General features: G+C 36.4%; 5 protein-coding genes and 2 non-coding genes across 8 annotated transcripts; 2 read left to right on the top strand and 5 right to left on the bottom strand.

Annotated features, from left to right (window-relative positions):
* Positions 1-234: 234 nt before the first annotated feature.
* On the top strand, positions 235-3667 carry slcr-46.1 (SoLute Carrier family Related). The gene is made up of 12 exons (NM_001038445.6): positions 235-359; positions 909-1081; positions 1136-1210; positions 1260-1408; positions 1958-2078; positions 2125-2287; positions 2336-2487; positions 2816-2902; positions 2955-3079; positions 3189-3290; positions 3339-3443; positions 3502-3667. The coding sequence occupies exons 1-12, from the start codon at positions 265-267 to the stop codon at positions 3598-3600; spliced, it is 1446 nt and encodes a 481-aa protein (NP_001033534.2). The 5' UTR covers positions 235-264; the 3' UTR covers positions 3601-3667.
* Positions 3668-3683: 16 nt separating this feature from the next.
* Positions 3684-3825, bottom strand: C46C11.5. The gene has a single exon (NR_070921.1). It is a non-coding gene; the product is annotated as an Unclassified non-coding RNA C46C11.5 (non-coding RNA).
* Positions 3826-5007: 1182 nt separating this feature from the next.
* On the top strand, positions 5008-11582 carry hosl-1 (Hormone-sensitive lipase; the record flags this gene model as incomplete). 2 transcript variants are annotated; one of them, NM_001047763.5, is made up of 14 exons in its annotated part: positions 5008-5419; positions 6163-6280; positions 6331-6403; positions 7361-7523; positions 8049-8405; positions 8504-8785; positions 9158-9302; positions 9346-9488; positions 9536-9760; positions 9814-10115; positions 10162-10242; positions 10296-10533; positions 10579-10872; positions 10977-11582. In NM_001047763.5, 14 exons carry the CDS (start codon positions 5222-5224, stop codon positions 11187-11189), a joined length of 2832 nt encoding a protein of 943 aa, NP_001041228.1. The 2 variants fall into 2 exon arrangements, with proteins under 2 accessions (NP_001041228.1, NP_001367667.1); NM_001380950.1 differs by having other exon boundaries at positions 5327-5419; positions 10977-11189.
* A 612-nt stretch (positions 11583-12194) lies between these two features.
* C46C11.4 (F-box domain-containing protein) lies at positions 12195-15091 on the bottom strand. The gene is made up of 6 exons (NM_001038446.4): positions 14889-15091; positions 14584-14660; positions 14066-14356; positions 13614-13923; positions 12957-13228; positions 12195-12420 (listed from the first exon to the last, which is right to left on the bottom strand). The coding sequence occupies exons 1-6, from the start codon at positions 15003-15005 to the stop codon at positions 12291-12293; spliced, it is 1197 nt and encodes a 398-aa protein (NP_001033535.2). The 5' UTR covers positions 15006-15091; the 3' UTR covers positions 12195-12290.
* Positions 15092-15412: 321 nt separating this feature from the next.
* ent-5 (Equilibrative nucleoside transporter 1) lies at positions 15413-17084 on the bottom strand. The gene is made up of 7 exons (NM_076394.6): positions 16935-17084; positions 16758-16891; positions 16422-16708; positions 16174-16373; positions 15911-16120; positions 15663-15859; positions 15413-15610 (listed from the first exon to the last, which is right to left on the bottom strand). The coding sequence occupies exons 1-7, from the start codon at positions 17079-17081 to the stop codon at positions 15481-15483; spliced, it is 1305 nt and encodes a 434-aa protein (NP_508795.1). The 5' UTR covers positions 17082-17084; the 3' UTR covers positions 15413-15480.
* Positions 17085-19436: 2352 nt separating this feature from the next.
* F16H11.6 lies at positions 19437-19630 on the bottom strand. Its single transcript, NR_070922.1, has one exon. It is a non-coding gene; the product is annotated as an Unclassified non-coding RNA F16H11.6 (non-coding RNA).
* A 1419-nt stretch (positions 19631-21049) lies between these two features.
* ceh-1 (Homeobox protein ceh-1) lies at positions 21050-22044 on the bottom strand. The gene is made up of 4 exons (NM_076395.8): positions 21863-22044; positions 21747-21815; positions 21549-21698; positions 21050-21495 (listed from the first exon to the last, which is right to left on the bottom strand). Exons 1-4 carry the CDS (start codon positions 22040-22042, stop codon positions 21379-21381), a joined length of 516 nt encoding a protein of 171 aa, NP_508796.2. The 5' UTR covers positions 22043-22044; the 3' UTR covers positions 21050-21378.
* Positions 22045-23489: the final 1445 nt, after the last annotated feature.

Below are 23489 nucleotides of genomic sequence, written 5' to 3' on the forward strand. Positions count from 1 at the left end.
TTTGCAATTCCTAAGTTGTTTTATAGTGTTACATACTACTATTTAAAACATTTTGCTATAAAAAATCAGCTACAACTCATCAAGTTATAGCCAAAATACATTTTGTGTCGTGATTTAAATCAACAAAAAATAATCTTAAAACATAGTTCAAATGACAAAAACCTTGATTGATTTTTCTGCCCCAACTGATAGCATTATCTTCCCGCCATTCATGCACGCTGTTTCGTTTTGGTTATTTTATGAATTCATTTTTCAGATAGCAAAATGGGCTTTTGGACCGACGTGCGAGATCGGATCAAAAGCTGGAAAATAACAGTGGAACCGTTAATGTTTGTTTTGGCAGCATGTAATACAGCTGTGTGAGTGTTTTGTCTTGTTGACAAGAAACATGTATATTGAAAGTAATCAAAAAAATCATGTTTCAGAAAATTTTCGAGAATGTCAAAAAGAAACTTCACTGACCTAACAAAAACATATCCTGTAAAGTTTTTAAAAAAAGTTCAAACATTTGTCAAAATTTTAATTTAACGTTTCTCTACTCAATATTAGTGAATTTTAGGTACAACGTTTTGAAAAACTGCTTTTTAGTGTCCTAAAAACCCCTCACAAGCTCACAAGAACAGGAAAAGCAGCCCAACGGAGAGTGAAATCGAAAAACAATATTTCAAAACGTTTATAAAACTATGATATTTGAACATTTTAGCAATGTATGCGTATATTATTTATAAAAAGTTTTCCACTGACTATAAAAATTAGTATAATGTACCAAAATATTTTTTGCAACTACATAGTATAACGCCAAAGTTTTCAACATTTATAAGTAAGTAGTTGAAGACTTTAAAAAAACTTTTCTGATTACTACAAAACTAACAATTTACAAAACTAAAATGCATTAAATTCGTTTTCAGAGGAATTGTATCTCCCGCACTGAAAGAAATGAAAATGAAACGAGTGTACCCTGCTCCACCAGATATCCACGGAAAAGATCTTGAAAAATATTATAATAAAAAGATGGTGATGTGGGACAATTACTATGAATACATAAACCTGCCAATAGCTTGCGTTTTTGGAATTATTTATGGTGAGATCTTCACATTCTCGAGAATATATGTTCATGGAATCACTTTTTTTGCAGGAGGATATAGTGATCATCGAGGAAGGAAATATCCAATGCTCATTGGAATTCTTAGTGTGTTGGTCTCAAATGCCAGTGAGTGGACCCACTGATTCTTGACACCTTCAAAAATGATGTATTTTAGTGAATATTCTGATGTGGGATGAAAACACAGATTGGCCACTTGCATGGACCTATCCAACTGCCGTGGTGACTGGAGTTTTGGGCGATTTTTTGTTAACGATGAGCTGTATAAATGCATATATTGCTGACGAGTTTCCGGACAAGATTACGGTATTTTTAAGAAAACTTGAAAATTCGAGATCTAAAAAAATGATTACACAAAAAAATAATGACTTTTATTATTTATTTTTAAGCACGAAACACGCAATAATTCTCTAAAATATTCCAGTAATAACTTTAATAATTAAATTTAATTGGAAAACGTATCAAAACGGCGTTTAAAAATTTTTGAAAAAACATAAACTTTTGAATTATGGATGTATAGACTTTTTAAGCTCACGTATATTTTAACACAATTCCAGTGACGCTACACCTAACATCCCTAAAATATAAAATTATATAAATATTAAATACATAATTATATAAACTGAAAAGCCCTCTAAAAATAAGTTGACCGTGCATTTTTCGAGAATCTGCGTTTCTTTATGATCTGCTACTTTAAAACTTTAGAATACTAGTCCCTAGTTTGAATAAGATTGTTCAAGCAAAAACTACAAAATGTTGGAAAAAAAAACAACGTTGTTTGAAAATGCCCAAATTCGGTAGACTCCAATTTAACAAATTCTCCAGTTTTCTAACTCAATAACTAATCCTATTCAGCTGTCATATCGTATGGTCGTAGTGTCAATTATCTTTAGTTTGGGATCGTTTGTTGCTTCGAGATTTGTAAAAGATTTGGTAAAGTGGACTTCAAAGCCAACAGTCATGATTATTGCAGAAGGTTTTGCAAACATTATAAATGAAACAAAAACCTAAAATTGATTCAGGTGGATATCTACTTACATTTCTTGTGTCCTTATTAATTTTGGACCAAAAGAAACCTAAGACTAAAAACTGTTTATTAAAAGAAGATGAATCCATTGTAACTGTAGAAGGTTCGGAAAATCAAAGTCTTGCCTCACTCCCAAACAGTACCCAAGAAAATAAGTTGTTAGTTCATATCATGTGATTAAACCACCATAAATCCAACTTTTCCAGATCAGTTTTTGAAATCATAAAAACTTCATTCGTAGCAATCTATGACGCTGCGAAAATATTCCTACAACCAAGAGCAGGCCATCGAAGATTATTCCTATATCTTTGCTTTGCCGCCAATTTTCTCGATCAATTTGTATGGGGTGAAGAGAAAGGTACAATTTTGCCAAAATGCGACGCATTTCCCTCGATGAATTATACTTTAGAATATTGAATCTTGAACCCTGAATCTAGAAATGAAATCATTTGAAAATTTGTTCGGGAAACTGCGTGGGCGAGATGTTTCAATCTCTTTCCGGTCTATCATGGGTCGATTATTACTTCAAAACGAAGCCAATTTCTATGTTGTTTTCTTGAACGCACGGGGAGTTTACGAAATTAGGTATTAAGCTCACGTCAAATGTAATTTAATAATTTACTGTATATAACACAAATTTTTATTTTTAGCTGTTTTAGGAAAAACACTAACTTTCTGATTTTCAGGTCTTCTGGGCACCTACGTGAGATTACCCCCTTTCACGTGGGACACGTCCACATATGCTGACTACAAATCCTGGCGACCAATAGTTCGTTCGTAATTTTCCAACAAAAATTCCTCAGCTTTTATTAAATTTATTTTCAGAAATTGTGGGTATGGCTGTTGGTATGTTATTTTTCAAACGAATCTTTCATTTCCGCGACACCTTCATAATCTGCCTTGCCATTTTGAGCATGACCGGATGTGTGCTCATGATTGGATTGGCTCAGGTCAGTCTTTGCTACTTTTTTTTTGTTGAAGTGATAATCCGCTTAGAATATAGGATTAGGAAAAGTCACAGGATATGTGACCGGATGTTTTTATGTTTTTTTTTTACAGGCCTCATGGTTGATATTTGCAAGTTTGGCTCCAGGGAGTTTACACGGGTTGCTTAATCCAATGTCGTATACTTTTATAGCATGTATTGTAGAACAGGACGAGGTTGGCAATCGGAAAAAATGTATACATTCCTATTCCGTACTTTTTCAGATAGGAAAAGCATATGCAATTAGCTCGGTGGCCCAAAAACTCGCCGGAATCGCGCAAAGTTTGGTTCTTCAAAATATTTACATAGCAACGGTGGATTGGTATCAGGCTAGTAAAGCTATAAAGCTATAAAACTATATTCCTACTAATTCATATATTTTTGTAGGGTTTCGTGTGGCTTCTTATGGCAGCCATCAGTTTCGTCGCTGTTGGAATTTATTTCATAGTACACGTTATGGCAAAACGAGAGAACGTCGGATCCTAACCTCATTCATGCATTATGTCTCATGTAATTTGTTATTTATCATTGACAAAATAAATTCGAGAAAGAGATGATTTGGAAATGCGAGACTCAGACATGGCGACATATTGACCTCAGAACGCACGAGGCCCGAGAAAAGATGATGGGGGAGGAGGACAGTGAGGGGGGTCTCCGAAAGAGTGTGTAAATTGTCGTAGCAGTGTTTGCGGAAGGCCGAAAATCCGGTATGCGCATGGTACGCCGTGTGGATGACCTGTTTCATGGTTTTTCCACCGACTTTTGCATTTTAATGAGTTTGAAACCGAGTCCAAGTTGTTTGGCTTCTTCGGCTTTCTTTATTTGTTTTTTGTTAAATTAAAATTTGTTTATTTCTTGCAATATCTTCCCACTCATCCCACCTCAATTCAAAATGAATTCAATAGATTAAGATCAGCAAAAATGTACCTGGCATGTCTTTGCAAAAGAAAGTAGAGAACATTAGAAACTCACTGATATGATATCAAATGGAATTCAATGTTCATTCCAAATTGTACACTGATCAATTGTACCCTGCATTCGATAACTTACACTATGGTCACTCAAAACTAGATTTCGGGTCGTCGCTTTAATAGAGGGGGTTTCGTCACACCGCCAGGCAGCAGGTACAGTTTTGATAAAACGATATCAGTATTTGATGACGCGCCTGAGGTTTAGTGGACATATCAATGTTCTTCTTTTAATTTTGAGAGCACTTTTTGACTAGCAAAAACTGACAGAGAGTGTTGTATTATTTGCACACGTTACATTACCCCAGCTGTTCCCTGCAATTCCTCATTTTTTTTCTCCACCACTTTTTGTCTTGCTTAGAAGGAACGTGTGGTAATCTCCCACACAAAATGGCCCTTCCCCCGCAAAGTCTCTGGAAAGTGAAAAGCGAAGAGAAACCGACACTAGCAAATTGTTCCAAACTTTTTAAAGATCAATTTTAGGATCAAATCGTGAAAGATCCGTTTCAAGAATAATTTGTGAGTGACGAATCGTTCGGTTTTTGGTTCGATTGTCGAAAATCATGCATAAATGGACGACAGCTGCGCGGGTGGTGAATGAAATGAGAGACTAGTCGTGTGTATGTGTTGCTGTTTATAGAATAGAATATACAAAAAAAAATTTGCGTGACTAAACGTGGTCGCCAAGTCATAAAATCCATTCTTTTTGACCTTTGCTCTGAAATTTTTTTTGTTTAAAAATCAACTAATAATGACGAAGAAAATTTAATCATTATGATATTTTTACTGGTTCTTTGGTTCTCCATTCTCACATGATTGTAATAGTACGTATCTGTGTCTGTGCATATGTAAAAATGTGAAATGTGAAATGCACGTCAAACAGTAAGAATCAATGAACGCAAACAATATAGAATCATTTGAAATTTGGTAGCCAGCCCGGCGCGACCGATTCTATGCTAGTGCCAGAACGCGTCTCTTCCTCTCTCTCTAGCGCGCAGAACTGCTCACGGAGCCCCCGCCCCCAAATCAAGCTCGCGCTTTTTTCCATTCTCACCTCTCACCTCAAGGACTACTCCTGCCCTCATTTCTGTTCCTTACCAAATTCTGCTAGCATATTCTGAATCTCTGAAACTGAAACAATGCCGAAACGAAAATTCCGCACAGTGTGTAGACGTGTGATAAATCGCTTTGTTATTATCAAAAAACTGAAAGGCAACTTCAGGACCACTGGGGTCGCTCAAAAAATGGCAGATTCTGGAGGTTCAAACAAGCGACGTCAGAAGTTGAATGGAAGACTTTCAGTTGATCGATGTGCCATTTTGGAGTTGATAGTACAGGTGAGAATATTGTATTTTAGGCTTAGGAATAACCATTTCTAAGACTAAAATTGAATTATGGAATTTCGACATTTTTAGGATATACCTCATACAAAAGTATCACTATTTGAATCATTGATTTCATAATTAAACCTTGCAGAAAATTTTGGAAATTTGTTTTATTTTAAGTAAAAAGTGGTCAAAATTTAGTTGCGACACTTACGGGAAGTCTAAAGCATTGTCGCATGTTCAAACACCTAAAATTTTGAAATATAAGAAAATTTTTTTTTTTGATTGATAACATCCAAAAAATAAGTGTAAAATTGAGTTTCTTCACCTTTTTTGACTCGAAATTTTAAAAAAACTTACCAAAAAATTTGTTTTCCGTTTTTTTATAATTTGACCATTATAGCACCATAGGAATGATTTTTAGTCATTTCCCCACTGACCGTACTTCACCTTTGAAATTATTCTTTTAAACTATACTTTACTTTCCATGACAACCATGTTAAAAACGTACCTTTGTAGCGTTTTTCACATGTATCTTGTAGCAATTCATGTTAACATTTGTTTGCTCTAAACCCCCCAGAGCAGAAGATGAAACAAGTTGTCAAACTTTTCCGTACTGTAGCCTGCGTAGCAGTGTTGTGGTCAAATAGAAATAAAAAACGATGTTGTGAATTGGAATACTATCAGATTGTATGTTGTACAGCACAAGCACTACGTGTCAGTATGCAAATGACAATAACTAGTTTCGTTTGCAGATGTGTTCGGACAACGCGACGCATTTCGAAAAACTCGCACAATCGGGCGCCAACGGATACAACGAGCGGATGCCAGTTGTTCAGACAGCTTTGCAGACTGCAATTGAAACATTGAAAGGTAGTAGAAAGTTTTTCGAACAACGTTGTTTCATATTCCAGCTGTTTTAGGTAACATTAAAAAGCTCCAGGAAGTCGCGCCAAAATACGATTATGACGAAAAGACGCCAGGGAATGGATATAGGTGAGTAATATGTAACCTTTTCACTCTGAGGGATTGCTAAAGTTCTATTTTCTTATTTTGCTCTCTTCCTATTGACGTACGTATGTATTCTGCTTAATTAATCAAATTGGTTTGGACATGTGGACTATTCTTCAAAAACCACAGAAACCAAAGAATGAACCGGAAATGTTGATTTTTAGCATTAATAGTTTATGCGTTTTCGAGTGGATTTTATCTGAAGTATGTTTCTGAAAGTGCACCAAACTATCAGCAAGGGACATTTTTGAAAACTACATAGGTTGCTAACATTACTAAATATCATGACAAAACTTTTCAAACAACGCTGGAATTATTTTATTTCTAACTAGTAAGCAAAATGAGGTGAAATCTCAGATTTCACTATTTTTTTCAGTTTTATGCTCCAATTGTGTTCAAAATATTTATCTTCAAACACTGTAGAAGTTCGAAAATGTGGCACTACTTTAAATTTCTTGAAAAGTAGCTCAAACTCAGTTTTCACCAATCTCGGATATCAAGAAAAAAGTTTCATTTTGATATTTATTAATTTTAACACTATACAAATCGTTTTTAATCGTTTTACCACTGACCGTAGTCTACCATTAAATATGGTAACCTTTCCGTCGTGATTTTTTCTGTCATCAAGTATGTAGTCCAATTTCACTTTTTTCTATAGAAAAAATGCCATAAATTACCGCGTCGTCAAGGATATGAACAATAGAATATTCCGACATTTGCATTAGTCTGATGAATACAAATAAACGAAAAAAAAGAAAAGAAAATAGGACAAAAAGCCGAAAAACACATGATATTTGAAAAAAAAATCTGAAGATTGGTTTTCGATGTGTAAAGCTTCAAAAATGAAATGTCGAATGAAAGGGAACATGATTATTTGCTCATTGAAATCTTCAAATCTTCAAATAATCCCACGGTAATTGCTCCATTTTGTTTGAATTTCAGAAGCCTCATCTGCATCTGCGACACCACGCTTCTACATGTAGTCTCGTTGCAAAAAGCAGTGTTTGAACAAAGGGGCTATCTGATTTTCCGTATATCGCACTTTTGCAAGGAGCTGGAAGCATATGCAACTGTTATCGACTATCTCAACAAATTTATCCCACTGGTGAGTTGGAATTGCTCGATTTTTTAATGATAATAAGCTCAAAATATTTCCAAAATACCCAAGTGTGTTATGAAAAGATTTCATAGTAGTTGAACATTTAGGATTTTTTCCCAAAATATATAGATTTTCTGGGATAAATTGGGCCACCTTTTGCTACTAATAATCACAGTGGCGGATTGTGCATTGCTTCTATTGAAGCAAATATGACACAATAAACGCATCGCAAAAAATATCTCTACACATAATGCATATTCGCGAGTTATGCACAATTTTTAGCCGCAAGCCCAAGCCGTAATACTGTTGTTTCGGTGTGCTAGAATGATGATTTACAGTGATCACAAAAAATGTGTCGGACGTGTAGGTGTGACTAATGTTTCAAAAGTCTATACGCGGATTATTTTGAATCATGCCTACGCTAGACTATAGTATCAAATATTGGCAAACATAGTAACCTGAAGCCAAATCGCAGAAGTTATTCAATTGTTGAATAATGACACTTAAAATATAATTTTTTATAAATTTCAGTGCTTGGAAACTGAAAGGAATATGCGAGGATCTCTATTCCCACCACTCGACGGAAACTACGAGACTTATCAAGAAATCCTCAGAGTTATGGAAAAGCTGGACTCTTCAGTGTTTTTCGGCCGACCTATTGGCTTCCAATTTTCCCCATCTATCAACAAAATTTTCCGAATAATTGGTGTCGTACTTGCCACTTATAGTTTATCCTGGGAAAAAGGTCATGGAGCAATTGGCTCGCTCATCAACACTGGACGATTTTTCTTGAGCCCCGAGCAACGAGCAGAGCGCATCATTAAAGTAACCAAGGAGGCGGATATCGACTTCTGCAAGGGCTTCTGGAATCTCTCCGAGCTTAGTAATGTAAGTTTTCGCTTTAGTTTTTCAGAAAGAATGTTGACATACATATTTGTGATTCATCAAATTAAGTAGAAGCCAACATTATCGTTTCCATATTACAGAACATGCCGAAATTTTTCTGTCCAAATATGGCGCTCAACGAGCTGAGAGAAATCCCGCTGGATGGGGCGATTCCGATGGAGGGGAAGAGTGGAGAAATGGTGATGGTACCCGAACCATCTGCTCACACCGGACCAAGACCAGTACAATATCGAATTTTATCGACAGTTCATAGGGAGAAAATGTCATCGTCCGCTTTGTCAACAACACATCCGCCATCAAAATATCTCGTCTTGCATTGCCACGGAGGCGGTTATGTAGCAACATCGAGCAAATCTCATGAGGTAGGCTTGAAATATGAAAATTTTAATATTTGAAATATTGTCTTGCTAGGCAAAAAAATTTCAAGAAATTGCAAGAGTTAGTTAAGGTAGCCTTAAAAAGTGTTTTCATGAAAGTTTTACAAAAAGTTTTTAAGAAGGCACTAGAGGATGTGCTAGCCACATTGAAACTTTCTTAAATCTACGTTTTCACAAAGTGTATGGCAAACTTCTTCAATTCTCGAACCTAGAATCTCTCCTGGAGATGCACGGCTGATATAAATTGCAAGAGTAATAGAGGCTGTAAAACGGCTGTCTTTTCTAAATGCTTTTGATTTTATTTTACCTTAAACAATCAAGAGTTTGTCCAAAACTGTCATAATATAAATATTTAAGACATATCTTCGGCAATGGTCAAAAGCTTTGAATTGCCCAGTCGTCTCTGTGGAGTACTCGCTGGCTCCGGAAAACCCGTTCCCAAGACCGACCGAGGAGGTTTTGTTCGCCTACTCTTGGATTATCAACAATCCGGCAGCAGTTGGTGAGGATTTTGTGATATTAAAAGTAAAAATTTTCCATTTCAGGTTGGACCGGTGAAAAAATCGTTATGGTCGGTGATTCTGCAGGAGGAAATTTGATCATGTCGGTGAACCTTCGTCTCATTCAGCTCAACATCAAACGACAACCTGATGGTCTTGTACTTTGCTACACCCCGTTCTTGTTCCAGGTGATACTGTTCTTCTAGCTTTTTTGACATTCAAACTTTTCTTTCAGTATCTTCCATCACCATCTCGAATGCTCAGCGTCATGGATCCTCTTCTTCATACGGGAGTAGTCTTGCGAATTGTAGCCGCGTATACTGGAGCATACGGTGCTCAGATGAACAACAATAAGCTCAAAAAGAGCAAAAATTGTCTCGGCGACAATGATATGTATGCTTCACATCGATCACTTCAGGAGTACGTAAATGAAGTGCAGAAAACAAAAGTTGACTTTTCCGTAAGTGACTAGCCGATAATTTTTTTTGCAATTTCAATTTCAATTTTTTCCAGGGTGGATCTCAATCAATAGTGTCTCTTGTACAAAAAAGTCATGATAATGACGGGTTTTCCAAGACAAAAGGAAATTCTTATTATAAAAAGGAGTCGAAGGAAAAAGTTGATGTAGATCGAGTCGAGAATGAAATCGAAGAGAAAACTGACAAGAACGATGTTGATAGCGAAGACGATGCTCTCGAAACTACCAGCATTGGCAGTGTCCAAGTGGACGCTGATCCATTCCACATTCAGTTGAATCAGACATTACACGATGACGATCTTATAAGCTTCCTGAGTCATCATCCGTTAACTAAATAGTGAGTTTAATTTCAAGAAATGACAGAAGTGGATTGATATTTTCAGTGCAATGAGTCACACTCCAGACATGGGTGAGGATGATATTGAGTTGATAGATACACCTGTTGAACTCGGACTTGAAGCTACGTAAGTGAATATGCATATAAACATTTTTCAATTCAATAAATTCATGGTTTCAGGGAAAATCTGGTTATCGAAGAGGAAATTGAAGCATTAACCAGTGTCGATGAAGTATCAACACCGTCCACAGAAAATATTCAAGAAGTACATACCACAAAACGTCCGAGACTTCTTCAAATGCTTAGCAGTGTGACCTCACGTGAGAGCCGTGACACTCAGACGGCTCCATCTACGCCATTACAACAGCCAAAGCCACTTTCACACAGCAGCTCGATGAACGGATTCAATCCTCCAGTAGTGAGTTTTATCTATTAATGTGCAACTTGAAATATTTGAATTCAGCACAAACGATCGTTATCGCAAAGTTTGGCGGACACAGCCGCATCGACGGCGGCATACGCGCTGGACAACTTACAAGATTGGTTCGAGCGAGCGCCAAAAGAGAAGCAAAAGTTGGACAGGACCATCTCCAGAAAAGACGAAGGGGATTTTCTGGAAGAAGTTATTGAAGAGGACGAACGTCCGTCACACCTAATCGAGTTGGTTTCGGCAAACACCGTTCCCCGAGATCCGTTGATTTCACCAATGTACGCGGACAATGAGACAATGTGCCAGTTGCCTCCCTGCTATTTTATGGTAATATTTTGAACTGTTGAAGCTAGGCTTGCCAACTAATTCAATAGCCCGCTTCAGTCCGATTCGCCATCTCTAGACCAAACAAACAAAAAATGAATTTTCAGGCTTGTCACATGGACCCACTTCTTGATGACACTATCTCATTTGCTGGAAAACTGCGTGATGCTGGTGGAAAAGTAATGTCTGTAGATCTACTCTCGTCAGTTCCTCACGGATTCCTCAATTTTACGCTTATTTCTCCCGAATGCAAAAAAAGCGGCCAAGTTTGCATCAACCGTCTGAAGGAAGCACTTGGAATAAATGAAGAGCCCCGATAGTATGCAACAGACAAATGCATAGTAATCCTATTTTAGCAATTTGGCATTTTCTAGTACAAGTAACGTTAGTATCAAGGGTTATAACCTATAGCATTCGGTCATTTGTGTCAAAATCTGTGAATTTAAGTTTCATCGGAGGCACCGCAGAATGATACGTGTATTATGATTTTATTGATACCCCCTTCCCCAACATCTCTTTTTATTCCAATGGCTTTTATTGTCGCCTCATTTCTGAGTACAGTTCACTGCCATAGTTCCTGTTTCATGGGTTTTTTGTTTGCAATTATTTCTTTCCCCCTTCAACACCTTCAGCAATATTAAATTATTTGAATATCACAACAACAAAAAAATTTGTTTTATAAATATGAATAACAATTAAACTGAAGCTATTGTTTTTTATCAGACCATTATTTCAGGAGAGTACACATCACGTAATATTCATTAACTTGACGATTTTTTTGCTTCTTGCGAAATGCACAGCTAAATTAACTGGATTCTAAAAATTGTGTAACTTTAAATTTTTTTTAAAGCGAGTACTTCAAAGTGTTCATAGCCGCAGTGTGGTCCATAAGCCACAGGGTGGTCTATAAGCCACAGGGTGGTCCATAAGCTGCATAAATGCTTGTGTAAATGCTTTCTTTATTTCAAACACTAAATCATGTTTTACATAAACCTATGTATATGAAAAACTAATTTCTAAGCTTAAAATGGATTACAAAATTATGGACTGCCCTGTGTAACTTCTAGATGACATCTAGGTGGCAACTTGTTTTCAAAAAATTTTTGTTCTGTATTCGGTAATCTCAACAAAAAATACGGAAGAATGACTCATACATTCCATTCGTGCTCCAAAAAGAAGGAAAAAGGAACTCGACAACTTAATTGAAGCAGAATTAATACGTCGGAAAAAAGTCCAAGTTTTTCACGTTCCACGGAGCATTATTGGCACAATTTTGAGTACATGCCGAAAAATTCTGTTCGGAAAAATTCCCAGAAAAGAAGCTAATTTGATATTTGTTTTATTTCAAAATTCAATTTAAAACGTATGCTTTAAAAATAATTTAAAGTTTGAACAAGAGTAATTGAAATACAAGTTAATATTTAATTTTGAACATCCTCGTTCCAAACAACAAAATATAAGGAGAAATCCATTGAACATAGGGTAGAAATCCTTCCATCGTCCCTAACAACATCCACTCTTTTTGTGCAATCCAAATCGTACTGATCGCTTCTGTAACAGTGATGTTATGCAGACCTATTGTAGTGCACATGCCGGAGCCATGTGTGGGACAATCGAAACCTTTGGCAGTTGCCTGAATTGCCAATTGTAGGAAAATACAAAATCTGGGATCGCCGGTTACCGGAAATGAAAGTCAGTCGACAGGTTCAAGTACGTATCTGCCAAAACTGTCGTTATAATGCAAAAGTGTCAGGCTTCACATCTAACAAAAAATTTTAGAAACTACTAAAACTTTTTAGAAATGTTGAGATATTTTTTGGAAAGTTTAAGAAACTTCAGGAAAGTTTTCGAAATATTAATTAGAAGTTTTTGAAATAAGTATGGAAATTCGCAAGTTTTGTTTATTTTTAAACGAGCCGAGAAAACTAATGTTGCAACTGTGAAAAGTTAAACTGTTTAAAATATACAAGTTTCAGAAACTTAAAATATAAAACTTTCATTTGGCTTTAAAAATTTCGGAATTGACAATAAAGTTTGGAGTTTACCAGACGGCTGGTATAATATATATGAATTTAAAAGACACTCACTTATATATTCTCGGCTGGCGAGTCAGGTTCCTCACTTTGTCATTAATACCATTTAATGCTTCTCCCCAAGGTAGTGCACTTTCAAAGGCATGGAGTTGTAGAATTCGGAAGTTTGGCAGATTGCCAGCTAACCAGTGACGAATGAACATATTAATATCTCGTAATGTCAATTTGTTCAACCATAGATGGATTTCTTCGCATTCCATGTTCATCAAATCTTGTATGGTTATTTTCTCGCCGTAGACCACTTTCAGTCGCGGAATATTTCGGAGCTGGAAGAATTTTTTAATATGCATTTTCCTTACAAAATATCTAGAAATTTTTACTTTCCCTGAACATATGAATTTTCCGCCACAATGAGTTTAATGAGAAATGTCAGAGTTCAAACTTGATAGGAACGGAAAATTACGCTGGATATTTGTAATAGTAAATGACTTTTACCAACGAAACTTGTAAAAAATTGTTTCTTTTGTGTTTTAACAGTAGAGTGCATCCTGCATGTGAAAGTTTGAGGCACACACCATTTGTATAAAATGTAAAATTACATAGTTAATAAATATCAAACCTGTTTCTGTGAACCTTTCATAACAATCAGTGTTTGAAAAATTAAATCCATTATTTTTATTTGGTTCACTCTCAAACATTGACTAAACTTACAAGTTGGTAATCGAAATCATCTGCCAGCTCACACCATGCATGAAATACACTTTTTAATGGAAATCGGTGATTTAAAGTGATCATATCTTGGTTGGAAAGTGCATTGTTTTTTCCATGAATCTCTAGATAGTGACATTCACGAAACAATGGATGATCGGCAAAGGATTCATCAGAAATTAGATCATAATCAAAATGAAGGTGAAGCTGTTGAATAGAAAATAGTTTGAAAAAATAATCCATTGTGGCTATGAGCTGATATTTCTTTCTGTACTGAATACATTCTATTCCGAAAGACTGCAGTTCGAAAATTCTGGAAAAAATCATTGAAAGGAACAAAAGAATTAACAAGTTGATTTTCAAAAAAATGACACAACTGAGACACCGTTCACAAATGGTAAAAGTTTTCACTGACTCAAAAAAAATGGTTTAGAATTTTAATTTAATGAACATACGAGAAAAATAACTCCCAAACACTTATTGGGTTGATCATCCAATGAGACGTGTCTCCTGTCTGACGTTCCAAACGTTTCAGATACTGTTTCAAATTGTGTTCACTGTCCAGAGCAATAATTTTTCGAGGTTTATGAACACATCGCATTCTTAGAAAAAAGTTTATCTTTTCAAATAATGATCTTCTACCGTGATAATACAGTTGACAGTTTTGTATCATCAGTCTGTAAAGTTTACGCTCCACTTGCTGCACTTTGAGTAATGATTTCTTAGAGGTAAAAGATAGTGCCAACCTGAAATAATTTTTGAAATGTTTTATTTAATGTGAGTTCACTTGAATGTCTGCTACAATTCACTAGTTTATTCGGATAATTGCGTTGGTTACACTTTTGAACAAATTGAAAAATTGCTATTTGAATAATACTTTTGAAATTCTAACAGGGAACATGAAAAAATGCCCAATTTGATCTTTTATTTTCAGTTTAGTGACGCTGATAGACAATTCAAAAAGCTAACTTACACTTCGAGAAGATTCATTTGAAGCACAACTTCTCGAAACGCGCGATGTGGGAGTTGAAGGATTTCTAATGGATTGCCCTGAACAACAATTATTGTTTGTGAATGCTATTTCATTTTCATGAAATACAGTTTCTAATTTGCTGTCAAATGATTATTTAATGAAAACTAAAAAAATTTGTAAAGGATAAACAAGATAACTCGAGCAACAAAAAGAAGACCTGCGTATTTCATGATTGCAGACGCAAAATTCAGAAAAAGTGCACTCAAAGGACAGCCACAAGCCCCTTGGCAACCGCAAAAACTTACCGGAAAAATTTGCCTCCTTATAAAACAATACGCTTTCCAACAAGCTCTTCGAATAAGATAAAATATTAACTGACCAACACCAACATAAACCATTAATAAAAGCAATTCGGCAAGCATATTAGATCAATATGAACAATGTGCCTCTTGTGCTGTGCTGTGTCTTACACTGTGCGAGCAGTTCTCATGGCTGGTGACCTCAATTTGGTGTAAACGCTATCTGGCCTTCTATTGCTCCTTAGCAGCCGTATAGTAGCCGGCATTTACTGAGAATGCTGTTAGATTGGTCTTGATTCGGCAATCGCGGTGGCAGCTGTCTACCAGTGAGTAACCATACTCAAATACATACTGTTTTTTTAGTAATGACAACAGGGTGGCCCATAAGCTACACTTGACAACTTAATCGAAGCAGAATTAATACTCCAAAAAAAAATCTCTAAAATAGTCTTCCACGTTTCACAGAGCATTAGTGGCACAATATTGAGTAGCAAATTGTTGCTATCAAAAAAGGGAAAACGGGCTAATTTAATAATTATTTTATTCCACAGCTTAATAAAAACAACATATAACAAGTATACTCTAATGCTATAAATATTTATAAGATACTTGGCTTGTCCACGAAGTGCTCAATAACAACGGCCCACAGGCCACCGGTGAGAAGGCCAACCATAAGAGTGCAAACGGAAAGCTGAGCGGCAAATCTTGAGTAGTGAGATGGCACGACGCTAAAAATTTAAAGATTTCCAATTTCATAGTAACAACCGAATTGTAACTCACTTTGGAGTGTATCCCATTGCCAGAGCGCTGAGGTATCCATGTGAAAAAGACATGGCAATTCCACCAATCACAAAAATGTCAGTAGACTCAAAGAAAACAGGATAAGCACGCGTCTGGACACGATAGTTGCAGAAGAAGAAGAATGGAATGAAAAGAGCACGCAAGATTATGGCAAATTTGAGGTAACGGGGTGTCGGCTGCAAATTTGTATGATATTCAAGCAATGTTATTTCTGAATTTCAATTTACCCAGTGAATCTTGGAAGCAACTATGGATCCAATCGCAGCGAACAAATTGAAGACGAGGAAACTTGTGAGCAAAGTGTAGATTTCATCGTTTTCAGACATAATTTTGTTTAGGAAGCCGGAATCTCCACGAGTGGTAACGGTCATCATAACAGGGAAGATTGTGAGAGTAACGGCAAAGCAGAACCAAACATTGAAGAGTTGCCCATAACACTGAAATTAGTCACACATATTTATTTTGAAGCTAATTGATTTTAAAAACTCACGTTTGTGAATGTGGTCCAAAGAATGGATGGAGACGGTCTGTCGGTTTCCGCCTTTTCGCGAATTTCCATTCCTTTTTGATGGTGATAGTGGTAGAAATCTTGCTTTGTGATAAAGAAAAGTGCAATTGCACACACCAGAAGGATCACCAACGATATGCCGAAATAGACGATTGCAACAAGTTTAGGCTCATCATTCAGAACTAAAAAATGTTATAGTTTTTAAAGCAATAAATTGAAAAATTACTTACAATAGGTCACTCCGATTTTCACAACCGTTATCAGCAATCCGCAAATGTTGTTTCCAATCAAGAGAGCGCCAATGTAGGTGTGCGGAAAATCGGCAAAAACTCCATAAACCGAGTTTTCATATAGCCCATTGCTAAAATTGATTGAAGTCGCCATTCCAAGAGTTACCCAGAAAAACCAGGACATGGAATCTTCAGTGGGCTCCAGAACAATGACGAGGATGAGAATGATTGTCAGGTTGACGATGTTGAAGCAAACCGGAGCAAAGACGCGGTAGATCAGGGGACCACTAAAAAATATTGATTGATTTTTGAGAGTTTAGAAGAACTGTAACTTACGCAATAATGAGGAACAGGTTGAAAACATTAATGCTTGCGTTTGGAAGTTGTGAGGCAATCGTCAAAGATCCCATGAATTCTTTCGAATACCATGTCTCCACGCCATCCGGTTTGAACCAATAATTCACATAATACTGAAACAGGAACTCTATTAGTGAAAATTATCTAGTTGCAAACCTCAGGGGCGATAGTAATGAACATATTCCATGGCAGAAGAACTCCGAATCCAACAAGAATGACGAGCCAGTAGACAATATTGTACTTGTCTCTTGGAAATGCTTCCTGCTCAACGGCATAGGTGTTCGATCGGTTGATTATTACCATTTCCTGTAGACAAGACATAACTTTTAATGAACTAAAATGAACGAAAAGGCAGCCAGACAAGAAATAAAAAATTGGAAAATGATGTGAAAATGAAAACGAACGCAATAATGAAAGACAAAGACGCTAGAAGATTGAATGTAAATGGCACATCAAGAGACACCAAAGAACAACAACGCGCAAAAAATTGGCGGACATTATCGGAGGTCAAAAAGTAACTGTCCACAGGGCGCACTTTCATCTCGCCTCTTTGTGTGTATGTGGGCAGGGGTGTTGGTGGTAGGGTGGCTGTAAATCCTTGTGTGTCTCTAGTCAAAACTACGAAAAATGACTTACCCGGATTAGAACGGATGTTTTAAATGTGAAGCCATCTTAAACGGATTATACTGATAAGTGTAGGATCATGGTTTGTGAGCTATGTCAAAATCAGGTGTATTTGAGGGTGATGTTTGAAGTGAGGTATTCTCGATCATACAGCACGAAAAAAGTTGAAAATGGAAGCTGCCAACAAAAAGCTAACTTATTATGTCTCTCAACGATTTCCCGAATTTTAAAAAAAAATAATTACAATCACTAATTTATTTTTAAACTGATCAAGATTCTTTTTCTGTAAAACTGTGAATATAGATGCATTCTGTGATTTGTAAACAGGATAGCCCATAATTCAAGCTCATATCCGCACGTCTGGAAATTTTTGTATTAGATTTTCGGTACTTGTGTATTATACCCCCGCCATTTTAAACATTAATGTTTTACCTTATAAAAAAACGTGTGGTATTGTAGGCTTAGGAAAACACCATTCCTAAGCCAAACAAGGAAAATGGGTATCACGTCTAGTTTAAACGAATAAATTAATGGAAATTTGATTAATTTTTAAAATGGCGGGGTATAATACACAAATACCGATTTTTCTTTTTTTGTTAGCTGTCTTTTTTTTCTCAATTTTTTCCTAATTCTTATCGTGAAACATCTCCAAAGTTTAGAGTCCTGGCATCCTCGTCAATGTGCTGATAACTTCACACAAAAATCTTTTGATGCCCTGTTTGGAAGCTTGGTAACTCATTGTCTCCATAATTCTTCATGCATTTTGAAAACTGTTTCGGATCGGTAAAGGTTCCCAGTGGTAGAATTATATAAATATTTATTACTAAAAACCTTTTCATAACCACATTAAAGTGCTGACCGACAGCATTTCGGTGAGAGCAGAAGTAGCACGAGGACGAAGTCCATTCCTTGCGGCCAATGCGCGTGCCGCCCAGGTGGAGGAGATTACGGTAGCAGTCGTTTCACGTGTGTCGTAGTGTCGGCCTGGCGAGACCAATTGGCGGTAGTTCAAATAGGGATTTCCATTGTTGCTCTTTCGCGGGGTTGTCGTCGTTGGGTTGCATAGATAAAGTTGAGCATTGACTAGCGGTTATTTCGTAATAATAATATATAATATACTTGCATTTCTTTGTAGTTCACTAACTCTTCACATTTAAGAATAAGTTGCGAGCTGACGAATATTCATATTCTCAGCATTCGCAACACTCCCGGCTCCTAGAAGACAGCTTGGAATCAGTGAAGCTGATTATAAACCACTCCTCAGGTCCGAAATGTCATTTCTTCATTGTGTCCACATTTCATCATTGCTCATTGCTCTAATTCCATTTCCATTTTCATTCTCCTTTCAACTAATATTTCTATCATTCCAAAAAGTCGTGACAGGATGACCGTTCAGGTCTCCGCATTCGCGACACTCCCGGCCCCCTCAAGAGAGGCCAAGATTTGATCATTTCTAAAAAACTACATCTTTTTGATAAACTCATATCTGTATTCCCGGTCGATGTTCCCGGTCGAAAAACATATTCTTGACATTTTTGGATATAAATTGAGCTTGTTTTATAGAATTCTAGTTTGTATAATACTGTACTCGTTTCAAAACATGGAAAATAAGCATGGTTTAGTTATAACGTCAGGCTGTACATAACGCAAAATTTATCATTACTGAATAAGTGAAATGTGGATCACGGCCAATGGGGAAAATATAAAAAACTGTTCATGTAGTGCGAAAATAAACATATATCATAATAAAACTGTTCAACAAATTTTGGAATTTTTTAATTTCGAGTCCAAAAGCGGTGAAATCTCAGTTTTCACAGACTGGATTATATATCAATATTGTAGGGGTTCAAACAGTGCTTCAATTACTTTTCAAAACATTTTCTGTTTTTAAATCCTCTAATTAAACCACATTTTTTTGTGCTGCCCTCCATGAAATCCCTCAATTTTGTGTCCAAGTGTAATTCATTAACAAGCCAGCAAATCCATCCACTTGTTCACACGGAACAAGTGAGAGCAAGAGCTGATAACAGGCAAAGATGCAATGACAAATGCGAGGGCCTCTCCTATGTAATTGGTTGAAGGCTCATTTGTCACCCATCATTTACTTTGTGGTCGGGTGGTGCCGATTCGACATAGAGACCTCATTGACTTGTTTGTCATCCGGAAAACATTCAAAACACCATAACTCCCTACACCTCGCCCCATCCCCTGTTTTCACCGCGACGAACACATTTTTTGCGGTCCACTTATGACGGACTCGCCAATGATATGAGTTGTCAGTGTGTGACCTACAAATCATTGTAAATTGAGTCGCCAACATGTTTAAGTGGGACAATTGGCAAGTGTTTGATTGTACCACAACAGCCGCTTCTTGAAACGATTTGGATGCAATTTGCCAATACCGCAAGATAACATGACAGCTCCCACTGACAGACTCTTTGATGTTTGATGGATCACACTGATGTATCGAAATAATCAAGTCCCAGTAAAATAATTGATTTTTCCAGATCCCGGTGACATTGTTGGGAGTTCAATAATCATCTCAAGACTACTGGTACAGCTTTCACAATTCAGGCAATTCAGCGACAATGATGCAGCTGTGAAAATCGTTCGGGGTCTCCACCACCATTGCCAACCTTCCCAAAGTCGTTTATTCAAATGTTGAGCGCCTCGATAAAAACATCCGGCAGTAGATATTTGAATTTTTATGCGGTATCATATTTATCTGAATAATGTGACCAATTCGTCACTTCTCACTTTGATGTGAGCCGAGATTCACAACGACCGGATGATGGAAATTGCATTTTGAAGTTAAAAAATAAATGTTTTTTATGAAAAGTTTTATTTTATTTTAAGAAGCTGATCACTGCACTTTCATTGTGCGGCAATGGCCAAATATCACTACAAAACAAATCAAATTTCTTGAAAAACTAATTGAAAATCACTCAGTTTTCATCCTTCTGGAAACCGAACAATACTTTTATCTGAAAAATGTAGAGGATTTGTACAGTAGGCAAGTGACCAAAACTTTGGCTGAAAATTTTCTGACAATCTTGAAAAGTTTTGATGTTCATAATTAGGCATACTGTATCTTCGACTATTGTTAATGTTTCCATGAAAAACCACATTGACAATACTTTTTTAAAAAGTTGAATTCAAGCAGCAATGCAATATTTGCCGTATCCTGATCTACTGTATTTCCTCTATTGCACCCGATTAATGTACTTTGAAAGGCTCTATCTCGGCTGACAACATTTGAATAAAACATACAACAACTGATAAGCTGCCAAAGTTGAACAATGGGGTGAAACACTAATATAATATATTCAAAAACTCAAACTCGACCTTAGAATGTACAAATCTATATACATTTATTACTATAATGTGCATTGCATGGCCTAATTGAATGATGAAGGCGCTTTTTCATCTAAACTCTATTCAGAACAACTAATAATGTGAACAGGCTCGATTACTTTCGAGAAGTGCAGACATTCTGCCAAAATGTTGCTCAGCTGTCCCCTCTCATTTCACAGCTTGAAACAAAACCGCCAAGACGGGGTCGAGTTACGAAATACGCATGATTTAATTGCGCGACACGTGGTCGTGAGCATCATGGGTCAATTCTGTTTTCAATCATCATTACTTCATTGATCCATGGGCCAATTTTATTGTATTTAAGACATTTCATATCGATCAAGCGATAATAAAACCGGATTGAATGAAATTGAAGTATTGGGTAAATGGGATTGCAGGAAATGAGAAAGATATGTGGATTCAAAGATATAGAAACCGGAGTCTACACACTAAAATGGTTGTTTTAAAAACTAGGTGTGGGGGCTATAAGTTAAGCCAAGTTTCAAGCTCATGTGATAGAAATGGAATAGATTAAACGGTCAGAGTTTAAGCTCAGAACCCGTACAAATTGTAAGAAGAGAAAAAAAAACACCGAAAAAAAAAACAAAAACAAAATATCCATTTAATTGAAGCCCACATTTTGAGGCATTAGAATTTGGTTCAAGTTGAACAGTGTTAATGGGATGGATGTTCCTTGTAGAACTGCTGAGTTTGCTGGAGATATTATTGGCGGCAAAAGCTGAAAATATAGGTGTTTAAAGGTTGAATTGATAATAATGCATTGTTATTTACCAATGAACTAAATGAAGTTATAGGATTTGCCGGTAGAATTGGTTGAATCTGAGTTTCATCGGAAGATGGTGGGGTTTGAGGCGTATTTGCATCTTGTCCCGGATTGTGTTTCTTCCACTTGGTACGCCGGTTTTGGAACCAGATTTTTACCTGAACTACTTTTGAAGATATGAAAATTTTCACTGCAATCATGGCTACCTGAGTTTCAGAAAGCTGAAGTTGAATTGCCAAATTTAAACGCTCTACGACGCTCAAATAACGTGAAGTCTGAAATTTAAAAAATGCAGAACCCGAAAAAAAAACGTTTCACCAACCTTGAATTTGTTTTCCAGCGCAACCAATTGCTCATAAGTGAATGCAGTTCTGGCTCGCCGCATTTTGAGTTTCCGACTCGATTTCCCGCCATCAGCTGGAGACTTTTGATGCGTGGCTTCATCCGAGTTGGAGTCTTTTTCCCGTTCGGATAGCAAATCTTCGACACGAAAGCCATTCATAGCTGTCAAGATGAAAAGCTTGTATTACAAACAAAAAAGTGCAATTTGGCCTTGAACTCCAAAATTGGAATTCAACAAAAAAAACGAACGAGAGTGAGAAAGAGAGAATGTTCACGATATTTTACAAAATGTCTCAGTAATAGAAATTAGTGGTTTTTCTGGGACATTTTGGTTAAGGCAGTAAAAATTGAAAATGTGAGTGTGTTTGGTTTTATTAAAAAGTAGCACGCTGGCGTTTACAACAGCTGGTTTTGTTTGTTAACAGGAATGATACTTGCGGGACCCGTAATAGGTGACTTCAATTTGTGAGGTTATATCTCGGTTCATTTTGAAGATGTCAATTGATAATCTCTACTAAACATAAAATAAATAATATATGAAGAAAATACAAATATGTACTTTGTCAATTGAAGATTTGTGGATATGTAAATTAAGAACTGATATATGATCTGTTGAATTTTAAAAAATGGGGCATAGATATGATTACTCCTAACTCTAAAAATGTAAAATTTAAATCACTTTGCTGTTTTGAAATCTCAAAAAACGATCCTGGGAACAGTAACATATGATAAAACTTGATGGAATTTTCATACCTGATGAAATTCCAACAGTTATGGGCATAGTTAAAACCACTGCCACAATAGTTTTTTCAATCAAGAAAAATCATCAAGAAATGAAACGCGACAAAAAACTCTCACGAGAACCTATTGGATCGGGGCTCAAAATCAAACTGACAGCAGATGGGGTGGAGTCGGTGGGGTAGTTTTGATTGGGCAACGAAATCTGCGGCGACTGCCGGGGAGACCCCATTCTTCGCCTCGTTGCTCATCTCATTTACAATCTTCCAAACAACACTTGCGTAATAATTGCTTACTATATGAAAATATGTTACGCCTCTTTCTCTTCGCTAACAACTACAAACACAAAAGCTATCGGGTTCTTCAGACCCTTTGGATTATTCATAATAGCAAATCAGAGCAACTGAGCTAATGAGATGAACTATTCTTTTTGTCTCTTCTGTGTCATTTTATTGTATTGGTTTCGGCTTCTATTGTACTCCAAGCACACAGAAGTTTACCGCCTACCGGAGCTTCTTCTATTTGATTGTGACATGATGAGAAATAAAGACAGAAACATAAATTTTTTAGAACTAAAAAAGAGAAAATGGGAATAAATAAAGTTGCGGAGGAGTTGAAGACGGAAGAACAAGAACTATTGACAAGAGGAGACAATTTTTAATAGTTGAGGAATGATGGAGCACTTTTTATATTGTTAACGGGAGGAAACGAAATGAAAAAGTACAGTGTATGCTTTTGAAGAGAACAATTTAGGCTGCGTCTGAGTATGGAGTTTTATTTATATATCGCTTTATAGAGTTACATGTGAGCTGAAGTAAAAAAAAAAGCAAATCAAATTATTTGCCAAGAAATCGTAAATTTCTTAAAAT

This window comes from Caenorhabditis elegans, chromosome X (genome assembly GCF_000002985.6).
Source record: "Caenorhabditis elegans chromosome X".
Taxonomy (NCBI): domain Eukaryota; kingdom Metazoa; phylum Nematoda; class Chromadorea; order Rhabditida; family Rhabditidae; genus Caenorhabditis; species Caenorhabditis elegans.

Coding starts and splice junctions, on each gene's coding strand:
- slcr-46.1 (NM_001038445.6), top strand. CDS start 265: ATGGGCTTTTGGACCGACGTGCGAGATCGGATCAAAAGCTGGAAAATA. Junction 1,082..1,135: donor CGTTTTTGGAATTATTTATG/GTGAGATCTTCA, acceptor CTTTTTTTGCAG/GAGGATATAGTGATCATCGA. Junction 2,488..2,815: donor TGTATGGGGTGAAGAGAAAG/GTACAATTTTGC, acceptor TCTGATTTTCAG/GTCTTCTGGGCACCTACGTG.
- C46C11.4 (NM_001038446.4), bottom strand. CDS start 15,005: ATGCTTGCCGAATTGCTTTTATTAATGGTTTATGTTGGTGTTGGTCAG. Junction 14,357..14,583: donor CAAATGAATCTTCTCGAAGT/GTAAGTTAGCTT, acceptor AAATTATTTCAG/GTTGGCACTATCTTTTACCT. Junction 13,924..14,065: donor GTTTGGGAGTTATTTTTCTC/GTATGTTCATTA, acceptor GATTTTTTCCAG/AATTTTCGAACTGCAGTCTT.
- ent-5 (NM_076394.6), bottom strand. CDS start 17,081: ATGGTAATAATCAACCGATCGAACACCTATGCCGTTGAGCAGGAAGCA. Junction 16,374..16,421: donor GAAAATCGGAGTGACCTATT/GTAAGTAATTTT, acceptor AACATTTTTTAG/TTCTGAATGATGAGCCTAAA. Junction 15,611..15,662: donor GCAATGGGATACACTCCAAA/GTGAGTTACAAT, acceptor TTAAATTTTTAG/CGTCGTGCCATCTCACTACT.
- ceh-1 (NM_076395.8), bottom strand. CDS start 22,042: ATGAATGGCTTTCGTGTCGAAGATTTGCTATCCGAACGGGAAAAAGAC. Junction 21,816..21,862: donor CGCTGGAAAACAAATTCAAG/GTTGGTGAAACG, acceptor TTTAAATTTCAG/ACTTCACGTTATTTGAGCGT. Junction 21,699..21,746: donor TTCAGCTTTCTGAAACTCAG/GTAGCCATGATT, acceptor AAAGTAGTTCAG/GTAAAAATCTGGTTCCAAAA.